The sequence below is a fragment of the Etheostoma cragini genome, chromosome 24, assembly GCF_013103735.1.
Source record: "Etheostoma cragini isolate CJK2018 chromosome 24, CSU_Ecrag_1.0, whole genome shotgun sequence".
NCBI lineage: Eukaryota > Metazoa > Chordata > Actinopteri > Perciformes > Percidae > Etheostoma > Etheostoma cragini.
The window spans coordinates 9,737,601-9,753,291 of NC_048430.1; the positions used below are offsets into that span (position 1 = coordinate 9,737,601).

Consider the following 15,691-nt stretch of genomic DNA (forward strand, 5'->3'; position numbering starts at 1 on the left):
ATGTTTTTGTGGTGTCTGATGTAGAAAAGATATGGATTATGATGGGAGGATGCTGAAAGATTGAAAGAGATGGGCGTTCCTGCCAGGTGGACATCCAAACTGCTGATGCTTAACCTATGTGTGTGTATATATGTATTTGTTGAAATGTACCTTTTTTTTTTTTTTTTTCTTTTTTTTTTTTGGTGTAAAAGTTGTTGCTGTAACCTGTTGGAAAGGCAATAAAAAGAAAGTTACAAAAAAAAAAAATGAACCCTCTCTGTGTATTTATCCTACCAACAACAGTCTACAGCTGGAGATGAATAATTTATTGAAACATTGTGTGTGTGTGTGTGTGTGTGTGTGTGTGTGTGTGTGTGTGTCTGTCTGTGTGTGTGTGTGTGTGTGTGTGTGTGTCAGATGAAAGTTTGACAGGAAGTTCCCAGCCTGAATCTGCGGTACTGGCTCAGTTCAACAAGTCCTGGGCTGAGCTCACCGATTGGCTGACCATGTTGGATAACATGGTGCAGAACAAGCGTGTGGTGGTGGCTGACCTGGATGACATCAATGACAACACTGGCATTCTCAAGGTCAGGACCTGTACTTTGAGCCAGGTTCTGTCCATGGTTTCTCCGCCACACTAAGTGGATTTGCACTTAGGGAAATTGTTGGATCTCTATTCAATTATAGAGTGTGGTCAAGACCTTCTATATCTGTAAATTGTCCTGAGATAACGGCTGTTATGATTTGTTTTCAGGTATCTCTGCAGGAGCTGGACCAGCGTCGCCCACTCCTGGAGAGACAAGTGACAGCAGCCCAGAACCTGAAGAACAAAACCAGCAACCAGGAGACCCGTAATGCTATCACTGAACGCAGTATGTCTCTCACACACAGACACACACACACTCATAAACCCACATGCATCATCTCATATAAAAAATTGTGTTTGCTCCTAAAGAATTTTTTTTTTAAATACTTTCAACAAATAAAGCAAATGTACAAAATCCATCCGTATGTCATTGGTCAAACAAGTTAAAATAAAAATATGGGCTGGTTTGATCCTAGACTCATAAATCTTATTCACCTGTAGAAACATGCACGTGGCACACCAATGCCATATCTACATATCATGTACATATGACACACCTTGGACACAGATGAAAAGGCGTTGGGCATGTTTAGAAATTAAAAGATTGAATAGCATCTATGAAGATGAAAGATGCTCAGGGCTTAAAGTATTCTGGCATCAGCCGGATCTCCGGCGTGTGGAAAAAGATAATAATAAAGATAATGACCTCTTCTGAAGAGTCCTTCGTGTTTTTTAATCCTCCGTGTCCTCCTTGGCTATTACAACTGCGTGGAGGAGGGTTGGGGGCGGTGTGCGAGGTAGTCTTGCATCATGTAGACGTACCGATAGTTTTGTTTTCATAGAATTTGTTATGTTGGCGACAGAAACTACGCACTGTAGCTTTAATCTAAACATTTCTAATTATTTTTTGGCATATTACCCTCCCCTGGCTCCTTGGTATAGTTTTTTTTTTTTCTACAATAGTCCTGAAACGCTGTTGTAATTTTGCCATTAAATTCAAGAAAAATATATGTAAAGAGGGAAACTGAGGGAAAGAGGTAGGTATAATTGAGTAAAAAAAGAACAGGCTGTTGCTGATTTCATTTTCTTGTCTTCTCTCTCTCTCATCATGCATGCCTCATATAAAAGAGTGCTGCAGATTTTACACCTGCTTTTCTTAGACATTACATTACAGACACATTTTTGTCTGTCAATGTTTATATACATTACTATACAATCCTTCAATATGTTGTCCCACTAAACAGGATCGCCTTAAAGGATAGGTCTGTAAACATTTGGTAAGACTTTATTTACAGACTGACCACCAGTCAGTCATTACATTTTCAGTCATTCATGTCATTTGTTATAGGGTTAGGGTTAATTGACCAGAGGGCTTTTTCACAAAACCAACAAATGTGTTTTAAATGAAATCCGTTACAAAGGGAAATATATACAGTGCTGTAGGCCAAAGGTCTTTCTTTCGTTATGTTGATCCATTTTTTGTATTCTTTACAAAGTATAATTTGGGAGGATTGTAAAATTTTAAGAACATGTCCTTATTGTACAATCCTCCCAAATTACAGTCTTAGTTCACTGAACCAATAACTATATTGTGTAGACTATAATCTTGACTGACAAATAAAATATTCCTATGTAGAAAGTCACATAAGGTAACTAACTAACTAACAACTATCTTGTCAAGGATCTTGGCGAGAAAGGGGAGATTAGACTTAAGTCTATAGTTGGCTAAGAACTCGGGATCTAGGGAGTTTTTTTTCAGGAGAGGTTTTATCACAGGCACTTTAAATGACTGCAGTACATAACCTGTTGACAATGTCCAATATTGAAGTGTTAACCACGGGTAACGCTTCTTTGAGTGGCCTCCTTGGGGTGGAGTCTAAGAGACCTTTAACAATAATTGTTAAAGGTCTATAGGATAAAAGTCTAAGTATATGACAGGTCTTGTCGTTTATTCTAGCGCTCCTTCGTTTAAAGGTGAACCCTTAGAAGTTGAGGGCAAGAGGTGATGAGTTTTATATCTAATTGTTGTAATGTTATCATTAAAGAAGCTCATAAAGTCGTCACTACTCAGAGCTATAGGAAAAGATGGCTCAATAGAGCTATGACTCTGTCATTCTGGCTACAGTGCTGAAAAGAAACCTTGGCTTGTTCTTATTTTCTTCTATTAGTGTCCAATTGTATATTTTGACTTTTTTTTAACATTTTCAAGTCTCACCACTGGTAAGGGTAGGTACACAAATGCAATTAAAAATGACATGGCAGCTAAGAGATGCATGCTACATAAAAAAAAATCAAACAAAAAAAACAGCAAAGCAGTACCTTGAACATTATATTAAAACAGCAGAACAATCGTTGCTTTTTTTTTCTTTCTGTCATTATAGTTGACAGGCTTCAGACTCACTGGGAAGACTCTCAGACCAAACTCTCTGATAGGACAAAGCAGCTCCACAATATGCTGCAGGACTCTACTGATTGGCTGGATGCCAGGAAGGGAGTGGATCACCTCATCAAAAGGGCCAGTGAGAGGTTGGAGTCCTGGCAGGAAATCACATACACGGTGGAAGCATTGAAGAAACAAAACGCCGAACTGAAGGTTGGGCTGGACATCGGGTCACTGACTGCATAACTGTCTTAAAATGATTAGAAAAATATGTTCTCATAATTAAGATGCACACACCATTTTTCCACCTAGCATGTGAGAAATATGATATTACTTGTATTGGGGATGGGAAAGATATTTAAATTGTGAGAGGGAATCGTCATAGTTTAATTCTTTCTTTATTCTCTCCTTTCTTCACACTTATCTTTGCTCAGCTGTTTGTGAAGGAGCTGGAGCAGTGGCAGGGTCAGGTCGATGAAACCAACGCACTGGCTGACAAACTCCTAACGCTGTATGCCAATGACGACACACACAAGGTCACCCAGGTCAACGACAACATGGTGGCAACCTGGACACACATCAGCAGGCGGTAATGATACACACACACTAGATAATACTGTTATACAACTTGTTATACAACAATAGTATACACTATTATATTCTTTTATACTATTATAAAACACAAGAAAGACTCGTCCTAGGTGAGCCACTCCCAATTCCTGATGAAATAAGAAAGGAAGGTTACTGTTGATCATGCTTTGTAGAAGCACAAGTTTTATTTATATGGATGTTGGGTTCAGTTAAAATTAGCTTAATGTACTGTATATACTCTTTGTTATGCAGATTATGTAGTTTTGTATATCTGATAACGGATTTATAACAGTCTAGCAATCTCAGCTTTAAAAACGGGTTTAATATAAAAAAATCTTTAGAATTTTAACTTTAAGCAACATATTGAAAACCTTGTGAAGAATCTGGGATTAAAGTTAGGTTTTTATTTCAAATACAAATCCTGATTTTCTGTTGAAGCTATGAGAAGGCTATTGCTGCCATCTTTTTACTGGTTCTCTTTTATGTGATTTTTTTTTTTTTACTTGAATGCATTCAAGCATAGTGTCTCCACCTGTTAGAATTTCTGGCCATATGCCAATTGAGTCACTGTTGTATTTTTTTATTAATGAAGCAGTTCTGGGAAATATTTTTGCAAAATTTTTTTCTTTGTGTTTTCTGATTCAGCCACTTGACATAGTCTGCATAGTCAGTCTGGATTTTAATTGATGATTTAATTGATCTGGTGGAATCTTGTCATGTGTGTCTCTCCAGTGTTTTGGACAGAGAGGCAGCTCTGGAGGCAGCTCTGAAGCTACTGCAGCAGTTCTACCTCAACCTGGAGAAGTTCCTCAACTGGCTGACGGAGGCTGAGACAACCTGCAATGTTTTAATAGATGCCACCAACAAGGATAAAATGCAGGAGCAGCCGGAGGCAGCCAAGAACCTGTTGGCACAGTGGAAGGTAGGACACACCGTGATATATTCCTGTTTCACAGGAGTGTGTGCAGATCTCCACCCACTGAGGAATTGTTAAATCACACTTTTTAAGATGTATCTGAATAACCTGATTGTATATTGTTTTATGACAAATGTATTAGGGCCTGAGCCCCAACATTGTCGGGCGCGATGGCCCTATTAAAATTCTAATGTTTCTTCTTCTTGTTATAAGGTGCTCGGCCAAAGGGATTTTTTTATTACTACTTTCATTATTCTTTCACCACATTTTTAGGTGCTTAGGCTACCCAAAAATGCACAAAAATTAGTACACATGTCAGACTTGGTAAACATTGGTATCTGTGTCCCTTAGCACGGTGAAATGTGCTCGATAGGGCCCCTACCAGTTATAAAAGTTGAAGCTCCCTTTTTTAAAATTTTTGTAGGGGCATGCAATTTGGGAGGCACATGTATCATATCCAGACATACAAAAAAGACTGCAGCAGCCACCCCGCTGTATTGAAATAAATTTAAAAATTTTGGAAGATTTTGAGGGGTTGTACTTTCACAAACTCATCCTACAAATATAACTTGATTGACTTCAAAATGACTTGGTCAATACAATCTGAAGACTTTTGCAAAGTTAAATTATGATGCATTTTATTTGTTATTATATGACGTAGTAGGGTGGTAAATTTTGAAGTTCTCTTGCATCCATGTAGAGTATATATCAATAGTGAGTTATAGTCATAGCACCCTCTAGTGGAAACAGGAAGTTGCGGCCGTTAAACTTTGACTGGCCGCTTCCTCCAGATCCACAGACTTTGATGATGATTACACTTTTTGAATTTTCTGATGAAACATTAAGTTGTTTGAACTTCATTGTTACAGAATGAAAGAGAACATTGTTGTAACTCAAACCTACATTGTCTAATCTGTCCCAAATCTTGATGTTAGTTATTCTAGGCCTGAAGTGATCCACATGGCTCTCAGGCTGTATAATGGTAAATTGTCTGAAAAGCACCCCGTACAACATTTCAACAAAGTAGCCTAGACGTATAAGATTTGGTATGCATATATATCATGGGCAAACTTATATTAAAGCCTCTTGGAGCCACCCCCTGAACCTGAGAGGAAGTTCGGCATTTTAAATAGAAAATGAACTTTTGGACGATTTTGACCATTTTCAGGGGTTGTACTAACAAACAACTCCTACAGATTAAACTTGATTAACTTTAAAATTGGTCAGTAAAATCTAAAGACCTTAGCAAAGCCTACTTTTGAATCTTTTTTGTTTTATCACATGGTGTGGACGTGGCTAGGTGTCACACTACTATATAACACCACAAAACAGCTAAGTGTACATTGTGCAATCTGCCCCAAATCCCTAATAGACGATGACAGTCAAAGCCATTTGCACGGGTTTCAGACTTGTTTATGGTAAATTTGCTCAATAGCGCCCATACATCATTTTCACAGAAGTAGCCTCTGCATTTCTTTCATGTAGATATTGTTGGCATGGAATCATGGCCAGACTTACAAAAAAGTCTCTTAGAGCCATACCCTGAACCCAAAAAAGACTTCAGCAATACTCAAATTAATGTGTAAATATGTATGATTTTAACAATTGTCATTAACACCATTCATTTTTTGTTCAAATGTTTCCAGGCTAAGACCTTCACAGACAGCTTGCTAGTTGAAACAAATACATAATCAACACACTGAATTCAGTGCATGCAACAGCTACATTGTAACACAGTGGGAATCTATTTCTTATTTGGAATCATTGCCCTTTTGCTGGAAGGCGCAATGGGAACAATTTAAAAAGCAAAAGATCCATTTTATGTTTGTGGCTTCAGTAATAATGATTCATTTGAAACAGAAGTAGAAGAATCACCTAAAGAACTTTACCAACAGAAATATGTCATATTTCTGCCCACTGAAGTAATCAAGAAAATATTGATGATTGCAGCATTTTATCATATGAGATGTATCAGACATCCAGTACATTTCCAGTTTGTGACTTTAGGACTCTCTTCCTCTTCTCTCTGCCCTGGCTGGTATGACAGGAATGCTGACAAGGCAGCATAGAGAGATCTCATTGGCCAGTCGGTGCCTGGCAGACAAATGCAAAATACCCCTACTGCATTGTGGGTGTTGAAGGGAAGGCTCTGTTCTGCGAGAGAACATATTTTCAACCTCCGCCCTCACCCTGCACCCACGCACAATTTCTGCTGGCATGTGTATGATGTACTGCTTACACACACACAACGCACATACTGTAACACACCCAAGCACACATGCAGCATATAGGACATACACACACACACACACACACACACACACACACAGCTCTGTCAGTACAACAGCAGCACTGTATGCTGAGTTGAGATAGTCTTCTGTGTCCAATTAAATTGGCGGACGGCAACCCAGTGTAGCATTCAGGCAGCACTGCACGGAGATAGCGTTTAATTGGAAAATGAGCACACTCCTCCTTTTATGCATCCTTTAAAGTTCTATCTTCCACTCTCCTCCTTCTCCCTCTTTCTCACCCCCTCTGCTGTTCAAACTCACTCTGACTCACACCCTCCAACTCTGTCTCCCTTTTATGGCTAACCAACTCCCTTCCTCTCTATCTGAAAATGTCTGAAAAACAGAGGGCATTTTTATGAAGTGACATTGGGAGCTGATCTTGAGGGACTAGAAGAAGCACAAGATGATGTGTCTTCTTTTTATTCTGATTCTTTTTGACGTCTAGTTTTGGGATTCCAAAGTAAAGTTTTGAGGATGCTGCGCAGGAAGGTCTACCACGTTCAGGTTGGGAAGGTTCTTTTGCAAATAAGCATTGTAGTCCTAATTCAGGTATTTCATTTTTGAAAGAATGTGTCATCTTATTAGAAAAACGTTTACAAAACGTTTAAAAATTGAGCTAATTATTGAGTGTTTAAGAGAGTTTAATTTCATATGTAGGTATGCTGTAGGACTGGGATTGATTCAAATGGATAAAGGAACATTTAGATCAAAGGAAAACTTTCTAGAAGTACATTTACTACATTAGTCCCTCTTATTGTCCGCTCCATTTCCCCTGTCTTCAGTGATTTCTATTTGTCCTATTCTAGCCTCAGTCCTATTCTTTGTTGCAATGGCAGATTTTCAGGTAGTATTATTAAGGCCCGAGCACCAACAACGTCTGGAAGGTGAAGGCCCTATTGAAATTCAAGGGTTTCTTCTCTCTTTCTTCTTTCATTAGAGCCTGGGGTACGACATGGTCGGTGGCAAAGAAATTAAATGTTTTTTCCTTACTTCTGATTATTATTATTCTACGTGTTTGAGCACAGTTTTTAGCGACTAAATAAGCTTGGCCGACTAAATGTCCAACGGAAATTGGTACACATCTATCTACCTATCTATCTATCTATCTAACAATCATATTCAGACTTACAAAAAGCCTCTTGGACCCACCCCTAAACCCAACAAGAGATCAGTTATATTGAAGTTAATTTTCAAATTATGGACGATTTTGACCATTTTGAGGGGTTATACTTTAATGAACTCCTACAAAACTTACCTGATTGACTTCAAAATTGGTGAGTATGATGTAAAGACCTTAGAAAATCTAAATTGCTTTGCTTTTTACCAAACGGCAAACAGGTGGTGAGGCATGGTGTTGATTTTTCATTTTTCGGCATGAAACAGAAAAGGGTTAGTAACTAGACCTACGCTGTCCAATCTACTGATCAGGCTGCATAAAGGTCCTGGCTTAAAGACATTTACATGTCAATATTGCGATATAATCATAGTGCCCCCTACTGGCAACAGGAAGTTACGATTGTTACCCTTTGATGTCCTCTACCTAATGGGTTTACCAGATCTACCTCAGACATGTTCAGGAAAGCCTAAAGAACTTGATGATGCTTCAATTTGAAGATTGTGATTTTTTATCTAAGTCTCTGAAGGAGCAATACGTAATACTGACAGATACCTTTTCAAATGGGAACTGCAGTCCAAATTCAAAACAGTCCTCTCCCCCCGCCCGGCACCTCTTCCCCAGGTTGAGAACACTGAACCCAACATCCCACAACGTTTGTTTTGCTAAACTTAAATTAAATGTTTCCATTATGACAAAGTCAAACTTACAGTTTCTGTCAAATGTTTGTAGCCGAAATAGTAAGCAGCCACGGCTCGCCCGCTCTTCTGGTAACGTTAGCAGTTAGCGTGTGTTAGCATTACTGCATAAGCCAACACCAGTCGGGATCACTTCACTGGCTGTGTGTCTCAATTTCTATGTGAGTAACTTACTCTATAATAATTTGATGTGAGTACCCGAGTGTTGAAATTACTGTAAATGCCCATCCCTACTTGTAGCCGTGATGAATTAGTTAAGCTCACTGCTTGCTTTTTCACCAGGATAGTAGCCAGCTTGGCATCTGTCTTAAAGTCCTTTTGAAGCTGTCTCCACCTTTCAACTGCATCTTCAATATTCATCCGTGTATACCATGTCTCTGGTAATGCAACTGTTTAGAAAGATGCTAAGGTTTTTTAGGTTGGGTAGAATCTATTTCTGTTGATCCCGGTTGTTTGGTTGTTGCTTCCATGGCTGCAGCATGCTGTGTTTGTGTTTCATATCTGGCAACAAGCCGAGGTGTCAAAACGGGCAGTGGACGACAACACGCAGACCAAAACAAAAACCGCCATTGAAGACCAGAATGGAAATAGTAGAAAAAGTAGAAGAAACTGGCTTTAGCATTGTTCTCAGAGAAGTAATGAAATATCGTATAATAAAAATCATGTTTATTTCATGATTTAATACAGTAAATATAGTACATATTTCTCCTTAAATTCTTCAGAAATACCCCCCAAAATGACTGCTTTGTTATCAATAATTATTAAATGATTCATTTATATTACAGTTTATGAAGCCTTTACATCATTTCAAAGAACATTACATCAATTTACGTCATGATTGATGAATAATACACGTGTACTTTTGTAGAGTGCGTGAAGATTTATGATGATACATCTGTCACTTTGTGTTACAAAAATTAAAATACCCAGGTTAAAGTTATGTGTATATAAAAATAATTCCCTTTTTTTTTATTCAAAAAAATTGATTCACTTAAGTGCGACTTGTTACTTTACCTACAGTAAGAAAGGTAGTAGTGCCTGCCATTTTAAAGGCATTAAAGTACTTGTAAAGTACTTTGTTCACTTCTAGGGTCTTTACCCCTAATTTCCACCAGATGTGTAACGGCAGCAGATCGGCTCCGTGCTCCACCGTCCGTCAATACCCACCAGGTCCGGATCTGTTGCAGAAGGGCAGCGGAGGACCCACAAGATCTCGCAAATTCATGTAGAATAGAACCACAAAACCAACAACAGTTTGTTTCCATCCAGAGGTGTGGAGGGGAAACAACTCTGTGCTGTGTTGTCAAGGTGTAGTGCAGGGAAATATGATCCGCCGTGAGCACGCTCTATTTGTTGTCTATTTGTTATTTGTCTATCTGTAGTGTGCTGAATCGCTGCAGAGCTCTCCGGTGTCCGGCAAAAATAGAAGCTCTACTTATCTGTTCCGGAGGGCCGGAGCTGGAACAGAGCCGTTCCGCTGTCCGTGGAAAAACACACATTGATTTTAATGGAAACCTAATGACTCCGCCGATGTTCCAGAGCGGCTGTGCAGCTATTACGCGTCCGGTGGAATTTTTTTTTTTTTTGTGAAAAACAGAGTTCAAACTTATTACAGGCAGAATAATCACCTTGACATGTCTGTGTTATAAAAGGTTCCATCCACAATACATGCTCTGCATTATGGCTCAATCCTGGTGGTTGCTGCTCTTGAGAGTCACTCTCGTAGATCCTGATCCCATTACTGAGCACTCAAGCAGCGAAAAAGTAAATTCCTGAAAGATGGCTGATATTACCAAGAAAATTAAGTGTGTGCTCCAAAAGAATTTACTGCTCTTGCTTTTTCCCCACTGACTCTTACTGTGTGTGTGTGTGTGTGTGTGTGTGTGTGTGTGTGTGTGTGTGTGTGTGTGTGTGTGTGTGTGTGTGTGTGTGTGTGTGTGTGTGTGTGCGCGCGCGGATTACCAGGACCTCCAGGCAGAGATTGACGGCCACACAGAGCTGTATCACTCTCTAGATGACAATGGGCAGAGAATTGTGACCTCACTGGGGGACTCAGAGGACGGTTCCCTGCTCCAGAGACGCTTGGACAACATGAACTACCGCTGGAACGACCTGCGCAACAAGACCCTTAGCATGAGGTGACGTTTAATATTCAGAAATTGTCAACAGATACGAACAATTACAGACAATACACTGAGACATTGTAACGTGTAGCAGAGGAAAGCCGGGAGGGAGGGAGGCAAAACTACACATGCAGAAACAGACACACACACAGACAGACACAAGACAAGGGGCCGAACACACGCGCAGGTTGAGGTCCGGGCTGCAGCCTTGTGCTCAACCTGTTTGTACCACTTGAACCTGCTCAACCTCAAGGAGTCAGCGATGTTGCACCAAAATCATGATGTTTATATAAAGCACAAGAAACAATAAAAAACATGTGTTTTTCTTTCAAGGGCCCACCTGGACTCCGAGATGGCCTCGTGGAAGAGGCTCCATATGTCGCTGCAGGAACTGTTGAACTGGCTGAGACTCAAAAGTCAACAGCTCGAAAAGGAGCCCCCTGTTAGGGGGGACGTCCCCGCCGTGCAGACACAACTGGACACACACCGAGTAGGAGGAAACACACACACTATGTGGGACACAGACAGAAACACTGCTTGTCATTTTTTTACATAGCATTTTTGTAAAATGACATTCTTATGCTGATTCTGGACAATAGTTGTACAGGCATGTGTACTTGCTTTTCGTTTACAAGTGGATACAAGTAGATGTTTTTAATTATTAGTAACTGAACATTATCTCTACCAAAATGAGTCATTTAAAAAAAAAAAAGTCAAATTTGGCTTCTAGTTTCCGACTAGAAATGTACTTAAAGCATGTTATCTTCAGACCACGGGTCTACTAAACACAGACACTTGATTGGCTGTCCTTTTAGAATTAACCAAACTATTAACAAGAAGAGCAAAGCATAAGATCACATGAACTTACCACCAATGAAACTAGCCAGTTTGATACTTTCATGATAAAATGTTTAGTGGTTTTATCGCAAAAGTGGCCATTTACGTTCAAGGAAGTTACGTTTGTGTCTTTCTGGCTAACATTTGGCAAATCAAAGGCTCAGATTAAATGCAAAGTCTAGTTGTAAATAGTTAAATGTATACCAAATTTTTTCAAAAAAGTTGATTGGATCAAATGAATTGTTTATTTCATGTATAAAATTACAAGTTCTTAAAAAAGTTCAAAGATACACTCAGATACACAGACACTTGAATCTTAGGATGGCAGCGTTGTTTGTGCAATTTTCTAACTATAAACAGTATACACAGTATGTGTGTAATGTGTCTCTGCAGCAGGGGCTCAGCACTGTCTAACATGTTACAAACCTTTTTTATTTTTTCTAGTTAGTGACACAGATAAAATGCATACAAAGTAAGTTGTGTGTTTGTGTGTTCTTACAGTGCTTCAAAAGGGACTTGAGAGCTAAAGAGCCAGTTGTGACAAAGGCTCTGGACGATGTGGGGGTTTTTCTATCTGTGCTGCCCCGAGACACACCGTCACCTGAGCAGAGAGGTAACACACACGTTTCCTAAAATTCTGCATAATGGCGCTCCTCTATTTTTCTTACAGCGGTTGAGGTTTCATGTTGGATTAATGGACTAAGAATGTTAGCCTTGTAAGCAACATAAGCTCTTTTGCAGCATATGGACCAAACTGGACCCTATCCCATGCGTTTGTGTAGTGTGACTAATGCAAACAAACATCTTTGAAATGAGTCTACTATTGAGCAAGAACACTTCAACAGGCAGCTGCAAACTGGGCTGCACTGGACACCTATAGGGAAAATGCACATGTTCAATGTACGTCAACTAAAGTGCTTGTTTTTGCCAATGACAGGCTCAGATTGTTAGTAGAGATGTCTGAATGCTTTATGGAAAATAGATAAGTTGGCATTATCCATGCTTTTGTGTGTAACGTATTGATACCAGATCAACAAAGTAATTTTAGCTAATAGCATTTGCTTATATCTGCTGTCTGCTTCCCTTTAGCTGGCAGTAGTCATCCCCGCTAAAATGCTCACCGCAGACCATGATTGTTGGCTCCAGGTGAAAGTGTTCTCGCTCAATATTGGACCAATTTTAAAGATTTTTGTTCACATTGTTCTCTTAGACAAAAATGCATGGAAACATAGGGTTGAGAAGTACAGAAGTTACCCTTTAAATTAGGGACCTTTTCTACTAGAGCAGCTTTAACACTACATAAAAGGCAAATATTTCAATTTAACAGACCTGTCTCCTGCACAGACCTAATGTTCACACAGTGAACGTTGGCCCATGGTTACAGCCTAGTAACAACCACACATTGGGGTTAATGCACGGTTTCCTGCAGCACTTTCTACACCATGGCAGCAGCGTGGTTACCAACTCTCTTGAAAACAGCTGAACTTTAACTGTGGTCCATTAAACCCATTCAGCTGCCAGCTTAAACACATTCAGAGAACACAGAAAGAAAGGGTGAACTCCAGCTGCTAACCACTGCCGCACTGAGGGAAACAAGCACTTACTTCCTCTTAGAAAGACATTCTGTCCCTGCGATTTGACCTTCAAAACAGCAGCAGTTGGGGATGTCTAAAAAGCTGAATTGACACAGTGCTCGCGAGTATTTGACATTTTGCTTGGTTTAAATTCAACCTGAGTGGTTTGACATATAAGTGGTCTTTATTTTCACACAGCTAACGCTTGTGCTTTTGGTTGCTTTAAAAAAGGTAACAGGCTTTTAAACTCATATCCCCGTCTTAAACAGAGTTGAAACTTTGCACAGGTGAAGACATTCAATGGACAATAACAGAACATAATACTGCAGAAGTTCTCCAAAGAAAAATTCATTTCAAACATTTTCTCCAATTTGAACATGCATTTTCAATTTTCCACACAGATTGTAAGTGGAATAAAAGCTGTTAATTTAATATAAGTGTATTACCAAATCCTTAACTCATTCAACAGGCATATTTCAATCTGCTTGGTCTCCGCGCCTGCTGTTTTACGAGCATAATAGCAAATTGCTAAACATGTTAAAACTAAAGTTGTCTGTATGTAGTCTAACTGTTTATCTTAGTAAGCAAATACAGCTGCTTGCTGAGGCGAACCAGCCTCTTTTACTCTCTACCAGCGGTCCACATGGCTATTTAATATTCACACAAATGATGTCATTGGACTAGAAATGATTTATGAGAATATTAATTAGTCATGTGGACATTTGGTAAAGAGAAAAAAGAGACTGGTTCATCTTATCAAGCAGTTCAGTTCACATAATTTGAAAGAATATTATAGCGATAGGTGATATGAACTGCATGAAAAGATTTCATCTTTGGGGAAAAATGTGTATGAATTTGTTTGGTCTATGTCCCATTCACTTCAACATGGAGTGGATGGGATTTATGACGTATGCTTCAGCCAGCCACCATGTGGCGATCAAGATGTTTTGGCTGTACTTATACAGTCTATGCATCAACCCCTGATGAAGACATTTTCCACAGGCTTTCTGTAAAAATAAGATGTAAAATAGGGGTGGAGAAGTAAGGGATTATGGATTTTTGAATTGTGTGACTGCCTGTGCGTTGTGTTAATTTTGTCAGACAAGACAAGACTAAATATATGTTCGTCAACGCCTTTTTTTTCCATGATTAAGACGAGACAATGACAAGACTGCACCAATGTCCAAAAACGCTGACTAAGACTAAATTAACATGCATCATTGTTGACGAAAAAGACAAGACTAAAATGTTTTGCATATAATAAAAAGATTATTTACTTAAAAATAAGATAAAAGCTCTCTTCGTTTTCGTCTACAATCTTGTCGACTTTTTCATCTTGAGATAGAACTAGTGCAATGCCCATATGGGGCAGGTAGCAATGTGGCCCAGGCGAGGGAGGGAGGGAGGGAAGAAGGATGGAAGGGAGGAGGCTTGGTTCAGCCTGCTCCAGAAGCCACTACAGCATGTAGCCCTGGGCAAGGGAAGGAGACAGGCTTCCAGCCTGCTGGAGAAGCCGCTCAGCAGCTTGCAGAGCGGCTGGAGAAATGTAGGCTATGCAACTGCTGGCAACTAAACAACGTGCTGTGGAGCCCAGGAGCCCTGGCGCTTATCTAACATGTGTCTGTGTACGATTGTATTTGCATGAAGGAAGAGGCTCTAACAAAGTTGCATTCAACAAGTATATATTGTCAGATAATTATGACATTTAACCAATATTTGAGATTTGAGAAATACTATTTGACTGAAATAGTAGATGTCCGAAATAATCTCAAAAAAAAACAAAAAAAAAAACTATACTGTTTGGACTAAAACTTGACTTAGATACCCGAGTTCTCTTTTGACTCAAACTAGACTAAAATGACGAACCTTTTATTTGACTAAAACTTGAATAACAAAAAAAACATATGTGAATGACGTAAACTACCAAGGACATTTGGCACAAGACTAAATTAAAAATAGGTGACAAAATGAACACTACCTGTGCAAATACAGTTAGCTGCTTTTATTGTCACCAGATGTTTTTTTCAGGGTTTAAGACAAAGATTTTTCAAGACATCTCCTTTGCACACCCCTCAGATATCAGCCCAGAGGAGCGTGCCCAGAACGTTGGGCGAGTCTTACGCAAAGAAGCAGATGACGTGGTGAACAAGTGGGATAGGCTCAATGCCGACTCGGACGACTGGCAGAGGAGTTTGGAACTGGCTCTGGATCGGCTTATGGAGCTTCAGGAGGCGGAGGACCTTGTGGACGGACAGCTGAGGCAGGCCGAGATGGTAAAGGAGGCGTGGGAACCCGTTGGTGACCTGCTGATCAACTCCCTGCCAGAGCATATCGACAGAGTCAAGGTCTGATTGAGTGATGCTCACTTTAAATTCAGCAGAACGTGCCATCAAAATACTACATTATTATCAGAGTAGTTTTTACCCCTTGGTATATTAACTTTAAGCCAATTAGATCATGGTTGATGAAGACTGCTGACATTTTCTTTATCTTAGTGGTGTTGCATGTTTTTTACAATTGAAGGAACTACTGCCCCTTAAAAATACATACACATATATATATATATATATATATATATATATATATATATATATATATATAT

General features: G+C 39.4%; 1 protein-coding gene and 1 long non-coding RNA gene across 12 annotated transcripts in view; one reads left to right on the forward strand and one right to left on the reverse strand.

The window, feature by feature from the left end:
• Positions 1–15,691, forward strand: part of LOC117939147 (dystrophin-like) — a 359,537-nt gene that overhangs the window by 254,799 nt on the left and 89,047 nt on the right. For all 11 annotated transcript variants that reach the window (XM_034864183.1, XM_034864184.1, XM_034864186.1 and 8 more), the window contains 9 exons: positions 397–566; positions 734–851; positions 2,947–3,158; positions 3,380–3,534; positions 4,269–4,458; positions 10,521–10,693; positions 11,012–11,168; positions 12,017–12,128; positions 15,166–15,434. In XM_034864183.1, coding sequence (XP_034720074.1) covers positions 397–566; positions 734–851; positions 2,947–3,158; positions 3,380–3,534; positions 4,269–4,458; positions 10,521–10,693; positions 11,012–11,168; positions 12,017–12,128; positions 15,166–15,434 — 1,556 coding nt within the window. The remainder of the gene's footprint in view (positions 1–396; positions 567–733; positions 852–2,946; positions 3,159–3,379; positions 3,535–4,268; positions 4,459–10,520; positions 10,694–11,011; positions 11,169–12,016; positions 12,129–15,165; positions 15,435–15,691) is intronic.
• Positions 4,722–15,691, reverse strand: part of LOC117939182 — a 19,224-nt gene continuing 8,254 nt past the window's right edge. Inside the window, exon 4 of the long non-coding RNA XR_004655537.1 lies at positions 4,722–4,734. This is a non-coding gene — a long non-coding RNA (uncharacterized LOC117939182). The remainder of the gene's footprint in view (positions 4,735–15,691) is intronic.